Raw genomic sequence first — 12,229 nt, forward strand, 5'->3', positions numbered from 1 at the left:
CCCGGGCAGGGTGCGGTGGCTGCAGCAGCGACCCGGCCGTACGGCCATGGGCCCCGGGCGGGCCTTCAGAGCCGGCTGGGCGGGGGAGTGTGCGGGGCGGGCGGTGTGTCGGGAACGGGCGGAAGGGCCCAGCGGAGGCAGGGCCTGGCGGGCGGGGCGGTGTGCTGGGGGCGGTGGGACCCGGCGGGCGGGGCAGTGTTACGGGGGCGGTAGGAACTGGCGGAGGCAGGGCCCGGGCGGGCGGGGCGGTGCATGGGGGCGGGCGGTAGGGCCCGGGCAGGAAGGCGGCGTGTCGGGGGCGGGCGGTAGGGCCCGGGCAGGAAGGCGGCGTGTCGGGGCGGGCGGTAGGGCCCGGCGGAGGCACGGCCTGGGCGGGGCGGCGCTGCGCGGCGGTGACGCGCCCGGTGCGCCCGGCGCTGACGTGTCGGTGCGGGCGCTGGCGTGAGACGCGGGACGCGGGGGATGCGGGCGCTGATCCTGGTTGGCGGCTTCGGGACGCGGCTGCGGCCGCTGACCCTGAGCCGGCCGAAGCCGCTGGTGGAGTTCTGCAACAAGGCGGTGCTGCTCCACCAGCTCGAAGCTCTCCGGCAGGTGGGGGCGCGGGGCACGGGGGGCGCGGGGGCCGCCCCGCCGCCGGCTGACCCGCGCTCCCGCAGGCGGGCGTCAGCCATGTGGTGCTGGCGGTGAGCTACATGTCGGACGCGCTGGAGGCCGCTATGCGGGAGCAGGAACAACGGGTAAGAGCCCTTCCGTGCCCTCCCTCCTTCCCCCCGTTACCCGGCCTGTCCCGCCGCTCACCCTGTGCCCGCAGCTCGGCATCCGCATCTCCATGTCCCACGAGAAGGAGCCGCTGGGCACAGGTAGGATTCGGGCGGGAGCTTGGGGCTGGAGGGCGGGCGCAGGCGGGATGGAGGAGGTCCAGGGACAGCAGGGCGGGTGCTAGGGGGAGACCGGGATGGATACGGCACGGCTAGAGACGCTGGGAGGGGGCACCGTGGGCATGAGGGTGGGTATGGATGGGTAGAGCTGGGGGACGGCGGCAGTGGGACACCATGGGCAGCAGCATGACTGTGGATGGGTAGGGCCGGCTGGAGCAGGGGAATCAGGAGGGGTGTGCCAGGATGGACATGGGCAGGACCAGGGACAGCGGGCCGGGTGAGGATCCAGAGGGACTGGGGACTCGGGAGGGATGCTGGGCTGGGCAGAGGTGGGGCCAGCAGGACCCGGGCTCACCCTGTCCCTGCGGCCTCACTCACGGCCGCGCAGCGGGGCCGCTGGCGCTGGCGAGGGACCTGCTGGCCGAGGACGGGGAGCCCTTCTTTGTCCTCAACAGCGACGTGATCTGCGAGTTCCCCTTCGCGGCGCTGGCCCGTTTCCACCGGCAGCACGGCGGCGAGGGCTCCCTGGTGGTGACCCGCGTGGAGGAGCCGGCCAAGTACGGCGTGGTGGTGTGCGAGGCCGACACTGGCCGCATCTGCCGCTTCGTGGAGAAGCCGCGCGTCTTTGTGTCCAACAAGATCAACGCTGGCCTCTACATATTTAACCCTGGCATCCTGCAACGCATCCAGGTACGAGCTGGGGTGCCAGGCTGGGCCGGGCTGAGGGGCTGTGCCCCCTGCTCAGCCCCGTGCTCCATCCTCGCAGCTGCGCCCCACCTCCATTGAGAAGGAGATCTTCCCTGCCATGGCACAGGACGGGCAGCTCTACGCCATGGAGCTACAGGGTAAGGCCCTGTGCACAGTGCAGGCAGCATCGGGGGTCTTGCCTGCACTGCCACCCTCACGCTGGGGGCTGTCACCGTGGCTTTGTCCCCACAGGCTTCTGGATGGACATTGGGCAGCCCAAGGATTTCCTTAAGGGCATGTGCATGTACCTGCAAGCGCTGCGGGCTCAGCACCCCGAGAAGCTGCACTCGGGGCCCGGTGTCGTGGGGAATGTGCTGGTGGTAAGTGCCAGCCCCCAGCACACCAGCCCTGGGCACGTCATGAGCTGTCTGCATTTTCCCACCACTGTCCTCGCTGCCATCCTCAAGCTGTGCCCTCCTCTCCCCTGGCTGGCCAAGTGGCATGGGCTACGCCAAGAGCTGTCTGCCCTCCCGACCCTGGCATGGGCCCTCTTCCTTCCAGGACCCCAGTGCCAAGATTGGGGCAAACTGTGTCATCGGCCCCAACGTGACGATCGGGGCCGGCGTGGTGGTGGAGGACGGGGTGCGCATCAAGCGCTGCACTGTGCTGGAAGGCGCCCGCATCCGCTCCCATTCCTGGCTGGAGTCCTGCATCGTGGGCTGGAGCTGCTCCGTGGGGCAGTGGGTGAGGACATGGGTGCCTGCAGGGGATGGGGACTCAGCTCTTGCCCTCCCACCTCGTCGGGCTGTGGTGCCTGCAGGCAGGAGCAGGAGCCTGAGCCCAGGGGTGTGACAGGGCCTCTCTGGGCAGGTGCGCATGGAGAACGTGACTGTGCTGGGCGAGGATGTCATCGTCAACGACGAGCTCTACCTCAACGGGGCCAATGTGCTGCCACACAAATCCATCGCCGAGTCTGTGCCAGAGCCACGCATCATTATGTAGCAGCCCCAGCAGGCCCTGTGCTCCCAGCTCTCCTTGGATTAAATATTTATATTTCCATTTACTGTTAAGCATCACCTGAGTGCGGCCCCAACACCGGGGGCCTTCCCTTTCCCATCTTTCAGGGCACCACATAAGGAAGAATAATTTAATGCTGCTTTTCATGAAGTCAGCCCCCAGCCAGGGGCAAGTTAACAGCCCAAATGCCCAGCCCAGCCCCCTGCCCTGGCCCCGGGGCTGCCGTGTGTTCCCAGCACTGCCGCAGAGCCGAGGCCTTGGGCTCCCCTCCCTGAGAACGGCCCCTGGGGCAGAGAGGCTGCTGGGCACCTGCCTTTCCCACCCTGCAGCCCTCCCGCCTCACGCTGCTGCCCCGTGCTGGGCCCTGCCCCTCTGGGTGAGGGTGCCACAGCCTGAGCAGGGCAGGGTTTGGGGAGAAGGCAGTGTGAGGCGGGGGGGCTGCCCCGCTCCGCTGGGGGAGCCCGTGGGGCTGGGCTCTACGAGCTGGCTGGCTTGGTGAAGTCGTCCACCCCTGTGATGGTGGCCTTACAGAAGAAGCAGTCCTTGTTGTTCATCAGGTGCTGGTTGATGCAGGCTCTGGGACAGAGGAGGAAAGAGCATCAGCCCCCACCCACATGGCACAGGGCAGGGCCAGGGGCTGGAGTCATCCTGGTGGAGGTCACACATGGGAGCTACTCACTTGCATGACTTGTGGGAGCAGGGCCTGAAGATGGCCGAGATGGGGTGTGCGTAGCAGATGGGGCACAGGTCTTCCTCGCTGGTGGGCTGTGGGGGTTACCAGGAGTTAGCAGGGCCATCCAAAGTCCCGTGTCCCAGGCCTGCTGTCAAGGACTGGGACAGGGCTGGGGCAGGGGCAGGACTCACCAGGGTGGTTGCAGCTGCCTGCTTGGACTCCTCACTCAGATGGTTCAGCATCTTTTCCACCTTTGTCAGCTCCTCAGTACTGATGTACTCTGTGTCTGGGGAGTAAATTGGGTGTTTGCAGGGTGAATGGGACCCTCAGGCTGTCCTGAGGCTGCTGAGTGATGCACAGGGGCTGCAGCTGCCCTTGGGGACCAGCAGGACAGGAGCACCAGACACTGAGAAGGGCAGAACTATGGCTGGCCCTGGATACATCCCCATCCAAAGTGCTGTTCCTGGGTGGTGGAGGAGGGCATAGACACCTGTCCCCAGAGACTAAAAGGGCTGGGATGTTGCAGGAAACACAGAGACCAGCAGCCCCATTGCAGGGGACACAGCCCCATTCCCCCCTCCCCAGCTGTGGCTGGGAGGTGAGCAGGGCCCAGCTCCAGTGCAGTGCCAACACTTACAGGTGTGCAGGGAGAAGTGGCGCTTGTCTGTGGCCGGGGCAGCTGCTGCCAGGGCCGAGGGCTCGGCGTGGCCCAGCAGGTACTGGATGGAGCGCAGCTGGAAGCAGGGATCTGCCAGCAGCACCGCCGTGGCGCGCTCGGTCCTGCCGGGGAACACAGAGCTCAGACAACCCCCCTGTGCTCCCACACCAGCATCCCCAGCTGCTGTCCCCCTGCTCCATGCTCAGATGCAGCCAAAGAGCAGCAGCCATCCTCCTCCTCCTCTGGCACCCCGACTCAGAGGCTTGGATCGATGCAGTGCTTCAGCACTTGCTGAGGCTGCAGCCCTCGGGCCAGTGCCTGAGCCTGGGGTTGCTGCAGGGCAGCTGAGGCATCCAGCGCTGCCCTTGGTCACAGCACCTCAGGGGAGATACTCTGCAGAGCCTCACACGGGGGCTGGGGCCCTCCTGCACCGACAGGACAGCTCAGGGTGCGCTCAGGGCAAACGGGTCCCCCCCAAAAGGCCCTCCCTGATTTCAGTGGACACAGCCAGGACGGATGAAGGTCGCCTTAATGAGTGTCTCCCTCGGGCACCAGTGCCTGGTAACAGTCCCTGGCAGGAGCAGAGCTGCTCCGTGGCCGGCCCAGGGGCAAGCAGAGCAGCCCCAGCGGCAGGAGGGGCAAGGGAGCAGCCAGTCAGCACAGGCTGAGCCAGGGCGCAGGGGGTTAACAGCCCCTTGACTCGCAGCAGCCGCAGCCGCCAAATTAGCTTTTTGCTGCCCTAATGGAAAACAATTCCCCAGCTCTCCTCTTCCCACTAAACCGCCTGAGCTCTGGATAATGACATTCCTGCGTGTCCTTCACCCTGTGGCCACTCCTTCCCTGTCAGCAGCCCACGGCACCCCCTCTGCCGTAGGGACCCCACCGGGCTGAGCCCCCCTGCCCACCCCAGGGCCGGGGGTGCTGGGGGGTCCTCAGCCCGTGGGGTGATCAGGATTAGGGAGCAGGACGGACCGCGGCTGGCAGAGAAGCAGCACGGGGGGGAGGTGACCGCCATCCCCACTCGCAGCCTGGTGCAGGATGTGACACGAGGGGCTCCCAGAGGTGACGGGTTTATTCCAGCATTCTGCCAGCGGCTGGGCAGCGGCGGAGCAGCCGCTCTATGGATTACAGCCTCCATCCTCAGCTCCCCGGCGGCTGCACACCGGTACGGCCAGTGATCCTCAGCTGCCCTGGGGACGAGCGACCACGCAGGGTCGGTGCTGGCTGCGCATCCTCTGCCCACCCGCAGGGAGGGCCGCGGCCAGGGAAGGGGACAGGGACCGGGCCAGGGCCACCACTCCCCGCGCCGGGGCCAATGAGATCCCGCCCGGCCCCCTCGCCGCGCACCGCCCGCCCGTAAATAGGGGCAGGAGCGGGATCGGCTCCCGGAGCTCCCGGAGATGCTGCCCGGGACGGAGCCGCACCAGGCTCCCCGGAGGTCGCAGCGTGCGGATGTGCCCCGGCGGCGCCGAGCCCTGAGAAACTTCGCGCTCCAGGGATGAGCAGCTCCGGGAGGCAGCGAGGCGCCCGCCCAGCCCGACACAGACACAGCCCGAGCGCCCCAGCCCCCCGGCGCTGATCGGCGGCGCCCAGCCAGCCCCGGCAGCGCCCGGCCCCCGGCAGCGCAGGTACGAGGCAGCCTCGGGTGAGCCGCGGCAGGGCCGGGCAGGGCGATGCCGCCCTTTGGGTCTCCTCAGGCCCCACGGCTGGAATCGGGATCCTCTTCCGCGGGGTGCAAAAGGGCGCCTGTGGATGCCTGGTAGAGCCAAGGCAGCGCTGGGGGAGAGACGAAAGACGGCGGCAGATTTTTCTCGCGTCTCATCGAGCCTGGCCGTGCCGCGGGGCTGTACAGAGGCTCCTGCCCGCCACAATGTCCTCGCCGGCGACCGCGGACTCGGTGTGGCCGCGGGTGGCAAAGCTGTTCCTGCTGCTGCTCCAGCTGTGCGCCCCCCGAGCCTCCCCGCAGCCCCACCGCTGCCCCAACACCTGCATCTGCACCTCCGACCTGCTGAGCTGCAGCCGGCAGACGCTGCGGTGGGTGCCCCAGGCACTGCCGCCCACCACCACCACGCTGGACCTCAGCCACAACGCCCTCAGCCAGCTCCACGACCACTGGCTGGCCGCCCTCCCGCACCTCGAGGCCCTCCACATCAGCCACAACCAGATTCGGGTCCTTTCTCCGCGGGCTTTCCACAACGCCTCCTTCCTGCGGCACCTGGACATGTCCTCCAACCACCTGCAAGCTGTGGAGAGGCACTACTTCGAGGCGCTGGTGAGCCTGGAGGAGCTGCTGCTCTACGACAACCACATCAAGCGGGTGGATGAAAACGCCTTTGCCAAACTGAGCGATCTGAGGAAAGTCTACCTGAGCTGGAACAACCTGACCACCTTCCCCTTCCATGCTGTGCAGGGGCTGGGAATCCACAAGCTCCGCACGCTGGACCTCTCCTCCAACAGCCTGAGCAGCATCCCCGTGGAGGTGCTGGCAGCTCTGCCCGAAAATGTCGGCAATGGCTTGTACCTGCACAACAACCCCATCAGGTGCAGCTGCCAGCTCTACCTGATGCTTCAGCGCTGGAATCAGCGAGGTTTCAGCTCTGTGAAAGATTTCTCAGAGGAGCACACCTGCAAGGTGTCTGACAACGTGCCCCGGTCCCTGATCAAGTTCCTCAAGCACAGAGACATGTTTGAGAACTGCTCGGCGAGCACTGAAGACCCACACCTCTCACACATGGAGGTGGTGGTGGGCCAGCCTGTCCTGCTCACCTGTAACAGCAGTAACAGCAGCCTGCCCCACACTGCCAGCACCTCCATGTGGATCACCCCTCACCACGAGCCCATCAAACACCCGGGGAACAGCAATCGCTCCCTGGAGGTCCATCGCAACGGCAGCCTGAGGATCGCCGCAGCCAAGCCCTGGCTCTCGGGGGTCTACGTGGGCTTGGCCATGAACAGCCCCTACAACTTCAGCAGGATGTGCGAGTTCAACGTGACTGTCCTCTACCCCAAGGCAGCTGCGGAGACCTTCAGCACTGGCCTCACGACCCTGCTGGGCTGCATCGTGAGCCTGGTGCTGGTGATCATCTACCTGTACCTGACGCCGTGCCGCTGCCTGGGCTGCTGCAGGCGGCCGGCGCCGCTGAGCCCCCCGCAGGAGTGCAGCGCCCAGTCCTCCATCCTGAGCACCACTCCCCCTGCCACCGACGGGCCGCACCGCAAGGCCAGCGCCAACAAACACGTCGTGTTCCTGGAGCCCATCAGGGAGACACAGAACGGCAAGATCCGCCTGGCCCTCGGCGAGGACTTCCCCGACCCCAAGCACCCCAAGGTCCTGCAGCTCAAGTCGGACTCAGAGTCCATCAGCTCTGTCTTTTCTGACACCCCCATTGTGTCTTAGTGGGACAGAGCTGGGGCAGAGCCGAGGCCTCCCGAGAGCTGGTCTGCTCCATCGCTGCTAGATCAGGATTATTGGGCATCCCGAATTCCTGGCTTGACCACGACCCACGGGAGTGACTGACATCACCCACAACTGCTTCAGCCGCGGGCTCCTGGTGGGTTCTGGGCGACGGGCACATTGGTGCCCAGCATGAGTACCTTGCATAATCTGCTGGCAATGCCCTTGTTAGCACATGGGTAATGCTGATGAACCCAGCATGCTGGAGAAACACCCCTTCATTTGGGCACCCGCCCTCCCTAGTGTGACACCAGGCCTGGGGGTCTGTCACGTCCTCAAGCATGAGATGCCCAACCTGACACCACTGCCACAGACACCCCAGGCTAAGGAATAGCTGTGACAAGTTGGACACTGAGACTCATGCCAGGGTCTTCAGGATTGGTGATGCCACCGTCCTCTCCCAGCACACACCATCAGCCTGTCATGGCTGAGAGCAGGGGACTGTGCCCGTGTCACAAACGGGGGGGACACACCCCCACAGCCCTCCCCAGATGTGGCCGTGCAGGAGGGATGGAGCTCAGCGCCCGACCAGCCACGCAGCCAAGCAAACCTTCCAAGCTTTTGCTTCCCGAGAAGCTGTAAATCGTCCAGGCAGGACGAGGTGACGAGCCACAGCGCCCCAGCCCGCACTGCTCAGTGCCACCAAGGACACCAAGGTCCCCGATGCGCCACGCGCTCCCCGCTGCTTCTCCTTGAGGCGGACACGCTGCTCGAGCACAGCTATTTAGGTAGTAACCCAATCAGCCTATCGATAAATGTGAGTAATCCTCCCCTCTCCTGGGCCGTAATTCTCTAGTTCCATTGGAATAAAAATGCCTATTTTTTTAAGCTCACGCTGGGCTGAGTGTCTCCTTGCCCTTGCAGCAGTGTGCAGCTCACAGGCACAGCGGTGGGAGGCTGAGGGAGCCCTGCATTCCTGCAGGCCTGGCACAGGGAGCATCCTGTTCCCATCAAATGGCCTTCAGGTGGCCTTGGCAAGGGGGTTAAATGTGCTGCTGGTGAGCTGCTGGTGAGAGAGAAGCACCCAGTGCTTTGTCCTTGGGAGGGCAGGGCCCCTCAGTGATGCCTGGGAGATGGGGAAGGAGCAGCACTGACTGACACAAGGGCACATCCAGACCCCGAAAGGAACAAGCAGGCTTTAGATGCAGGGGAAAGAAACCACCAGGGATGGGCACTGCCTTTGGGACTGCCTTTGGCAAAGCCCTGGTGCTCCCTGCAGATGGAGCCCCCCACTCATTTCCCCTGCGCTGCCTTCCCTGGCACCTACCCTTCCCTCTTCCTGAAACAGGGAGTACTTATGGCCCCCCAAAATGCCTGTCTGATCCCACAGAGGGATAAGGGTATCCTACCCCTCTGCCAGTCACCAGTGTCCCATCCACAGCTGGAGCAGGAGCGTGTGGCCATCACATGCAGCACAGGGGGGACCAGGACCCTTCAGAGACCTGCAGCCCCCTCCCATGGCTGAGCTCTGGTCCCAGGAGCTGCTGGCATCCCTGTGACTGGCAGGAGGGGAAGAACCCTGTGGCGTTGGGACCACACTAGCACACATCCTTTCAACTTCTCTGGCTAGGAAACAAGCAGGTTTTTTCCCAGCAAAACCTCAACTTTGTGCCCAAATAAATTGTCAATTTTCCTCCCCCCACCCAGGGAGGGGTGAGTGCCTGGGAGAGCAGCTCTCCTGAGGCAGCCTGGCCTCCCAGGCCGCTCCTGCCGTGCCTTTGTGCAGCTCATGCCCCGCGGCAGCCGGAGGTGACGGATGCACAGCGACAGCCCCCGCTGGCCGTGCCCTCGCTGGCCCTGTCACCTCATGTTTGTGCAGTGTCCTGACGGGCCAGGACGCCGTGCCAGCCACACGGGGGCTGCCGAGGTGTGGCAGTGTCAGACTCAGAGGTGAGCGGCACCTTGAGGGTGGAGCTGAGCTGCTGCCACCACCCCTGGCTGATGGCAGGGATCCCATGGGAGGGAAGGTCTGAATTTAACCTGGGAATGTCTGGGAAAGAGAAGAGACCCAGGTGACTGCAGCCAGGGCCGAGGCAGGGCATGTGCCACCTCTAAGCACACCTTCCTCCAGAAGGAAAGATGAAGTGAGCCCCAGCACCCAGAGTGGGTATTACCCACCCATTATCACCATTCTTGTCTGTCTCCCCAGAAATCTTCCCCACTGCCAACACCAGGCATTAGTGTTCCTGCAAACCTGCATCCTCAGCTGAGGATAATGACTGAAGATTGGGGAAAGCTCAGGGAGCATAAGAAAAGCTCCCAGGGGCCTTTCCAGGGACACATCAGCCTGGAAGAGCCCAGGAGAGCTCTCCTAGGCTGGCTGCAATTCTCCTATCCCTGCAGGAAAGCTGAGGCTTGTTCTCCAGGGCTTTGCTCTGAGATTTGTATCTGTGCTGCCCTCAAGGGATCCCTCTGCCTCTACCCAGGAAAGTCCTGCTGCTGCTTTTCACACGTTCCTGGTGCTCAGGAAGGATCCCACACCACCACACTGCTGATCCAATGAGCACTGGGAGGTGGTTTGAACTGTTCATTGAGCAGCCTGAAAGGCAGAACATCTCAGCAAGGAAAAACAGCCAGGAGCAAAGCCTCTGTGACAGGCAGGAGCTGGGAAACCTAATAGATCTTCCCCAAGGAATTCACTGTCCTCTCCTGGCAGCCACCTCCACCATTACAGCCCTGGCTCCCTGCCAAACCTCCCTCCTGCTCCTGGACTCTGCAGGGCAGAGGAATGGGTCAGCAAAATCTGCCTGGCCCGGGCACACAGGGGCCTGTGCCAGCGTGTGTGGGGACAAGGATGGCTTTGGGACAAGGATGGCTCTGGGATAACAATGGCTTTGGGATAAGGACTGGCCTTGGGATAAGGGCTGGCCTTGGGATAAGGGCTGGCCTTGGGATAAGGATGGCTCTGGGATAACGATGGCTTTGGGATAAGGATGGCTTTGGGATAAGGATGGCTTTGAGATAAGGACTGGCTTTGGGACAAGGATGGCTCTGGGATACGGACTGGCTTTGGGATAAGGATGGCTCTGGAATAAGGATGGCTTTGGGACAAGGATGGCTCTGGGATAAGGATGGCTCTGGGATAAGGGCTGGCTTTGGGGACCAGTGTCCAACACTGCCTCCCGTCTCCTCTGGCACCCCACACCTCAGCCAGGACAATGGGGGAGCACTGAGTGCCAGTCCCATCCTGTCCCCTGTCACCAAGGATGGACAAGGCAGGGCCCATCCCTTCCCTTATGATGCTCACAGTTCTCCAGAGAGCTCAAAGCAGCAAGGCCTGCTCCAGCCTCCCAGCATGTGCCTGGCAGCCCCCAAGGGGCTGGGAGAGCCCTGGCAGTCCCATCACTCAGGATGCAGCACTTGGAGCTGGCAGCTTGTGAAAACACTGACCACATTCCTTTTTTAACCATGAAACCAGGGCCACAGCGAATAATTCTGTGCTCTGGCTCATGCTCACTCCAACGTTACACACTGCAAAACTGCAGTATCACCCATTTTCTGACTTTTTTCTGAGTTTTTTGGTTTTACCTTTTAGGGCAAGGTACCAGGACTCCTTTAGACTGTATGGTCCATGAAATGTCTACTCCTGCCCCTCCTTCTACCACAACTTGCACACCAACACTGTCAAGGGAGCATTAGAGTTTAGGGGATCCCAAATTAATTACAAAGTCTTACAGGAACTAAGCAGAAAACTGCCATGTCCACAGGTCCAGCCAAGCCCCAGGGTCCCAGCAGCACTTGAGCACACAGAGGGAGGCCAGGCTGGTCAGGAATCTGCAGGCTGGGATCCTCTGAGCTTTCCAGTGCAGCTGATCCCAAAACAACTGAGCAGTCTTTTCAGCCTTCCTCTCCCACCCAGTCTTGTGCCTCCTTACCCTTCTGCCCCAGGATCTCCTTTGTCTCCTCCCAGCCCATCTCTCTGCCCTCATCCATAGTTTGCAAAGGAGAGGAGTGCAGAGACCCAGACAGAAATATCCCAACACCACACCAGCTCCCACTGGCTCCTGCTCAGCATCCCACTGGCTCAGCATGGCTGTTTCTGGTCCAGGATCCCTGTGCTGTGCTCTGATGGCCAGTACCACCATCATCCTGGTGAGCACAGGGCTTTTCCTCCTGTCTTCTCCATCCTTCATGCAGAAGTCCCACCAAGGGAGATGCACCTTGAAGGCTCTTTAGGACTTGTCCCAGCCCTCTCCTCACCCTGGCAGCATCACCTCCCTGCCTCTGAGGGGATGGAGGGAGCATGGGGAAGCCCAAGGAGCAGAGCAGTGGCCCTGCCCTGACACAACCCAGCCCATTTCCACTCTGGGATGGCCTCTCACCTGCCACAAAGGCAGTCCTGGTTACAGCCTGCCCTCACACCCAGGGGAGCACAGCCTCACCTCTGGGCCTCCCCCCTTCCCCTGCCTCTCACCAGGATCTGACACCAGCTCTGGCCAGCTCTGCTCCATTAGCTCACTCTCAACGAGGCTTAATAGAAAATCTGCTCAATTATTTAGCAAGCAGACAAAGAGAGGGCTGATACTGCCTGAAGACAGCCAGGGTGTGTGGTGTGGATCCAGCCCAGCTCCTGGCTCAGCCTGGCAGATCTCCTCTCCTCCCTGCTCTGCCATTAAGGCTGCAGAGGGAGCAAAGGGGCAAAGGGACATCCCTGCCCTCGGCCCTGCCAGCCCCTGGCACTCCCAGTGCTGCTCTCAGAGCTGAGGGTGGGAGGAGGCACTCCCCAGGAGCAGCACAGCCCATCCTGCCTGAGCCAGGCAGGAAATGCACCTCTGCTCCCTCAAAAGCACAGCCTGCTCCATCCAGGGACCACGGGGATGATGGATCAGCTGTCTCCCCACAGCCCAGCCTGGGCAATGCTC

The 12,229-nt window shown here is 63.1% G+C and overlaps 3 protein-coding genes across 4 annotated transcripts in view; 2 read left to right on the forward strand and 1 right to left on the reverse strand.

The window, feature by feature from the left end:
* Positions 1–323: 323 nt before the first annotated feature.
* On the forward strand, positions 324–2,624 carry GMPPB (GDP-mannose pyrophosphorylase B). The gene is made up of 8 exons (XM_074550100.1): positions 324–591; positions 657–737; positions 812–860; positions 1,267–1,568; positions 1,645–1,723; positions 1,818–1,945; positions 2,127–2,309; positions 2,436–2,624. Exons 1-8 carry the CDS (start codon positions 463–465, stop codon positions 2,565–2,567), a joined length of 1,083 nt encoding a protein of 360 aa, XP_074406201.1. The 5' UTR covers positions 324–462; the 3' UTR covers positions 2,568–2,624.
* Positions 2,625–2,698: 74 nt separating this feature from the next.
* RNF123 (ring finger protein 123) overlaps positions 2,699–12,229 on the reverse strand; it is a 48,361-nt gene continuing 38,830 nt past the window's right edge. For both annotated transcript variants that reach the window (XM_074550088.1, XM_074550089.1), the window contains exons 36-39: positions 3,893–4,035; positions 3,447–3,541; positions 3,262–3,347; positions 2,699–3,158 (exon numbers count right to left, since the gene is read on the reverse strand). In XM_074550088.1, coding sequence (XP_074406189.1) covers positions 3,059–3,158; positions 3,262–3,347; positions 3,447–3,541; positions 3,893–4,035 — 424 coding nt within the window. In that variant the 3' untranslated portion in view covers positions 2,699–3,058. The remainder of the gene's footprint in view (positions 3,159–3,261; positions 3,348–3,446; positions 3,542–3,892; positions 4,036–12,229) is intronic.
* AMIGO3 (adhesion molecule with Ig like domain 3) lies at positions 4,035–8,174 on the forward strand. Its single transcript, XM_005497947.4, has one exon. The coding sequence runs from the start codon at positions 5,784–5,786 to the stop codon at positions 7,308–7,310; it is 1,527 nt and encodes a 508-aa protein (XP_005498004.3). The 5' UTR covers positions 4,035–5,783; the 3' UTR covers positions 7,311–8,174.

This window comes from Zonotrichia albicollis, chromosome 12, assembly GCF_047830755.1.
Source record: "Zonotrichia albicollis isolate bZonAlb1 chromosome 12, bZonAlb1.hap1, whole genome shotgun sequence".
NCBI classification, from domain to species: domain Eukaryota; kingdom Metazoa; phylum Chordata; class Aves; order Passeriformes; family Passerellidae; genus Zonotrichia; species Zonotrichia albicollis.

Bases quoted from the DNA above. Each gene is read 5' to 3' on its own strand.
- GMPPB (XM_074550100.1), top strand. From the start codon at position 463: ATGCGGGCGCTGATCCTGGTTGGCGGCTTCGGGACGCGGCTGCGGCCG. The intron at 1,569-1,644 runs GTACGAGCTGGG...CCATCCTCGCAG, and splicing joins GCATCCTGCAACGCATCCAG to CTGCGCCCCACCTCCATTGA. The intron at 1,724-1,817 runs GTAAGGCCCTGT...TTGTCCCCACAG, and splicing joins CTACGCCATGGAGCTACAGG to GCTTCTGGATGGACATTGGG.
- AMIGO3 (XM_005497947.4), top strand. From the start codon at position 5,784: ATGTCCTCGCCGGCGACCGCGGACTCGGTGTGGCCGCGGGTGGCAAAG.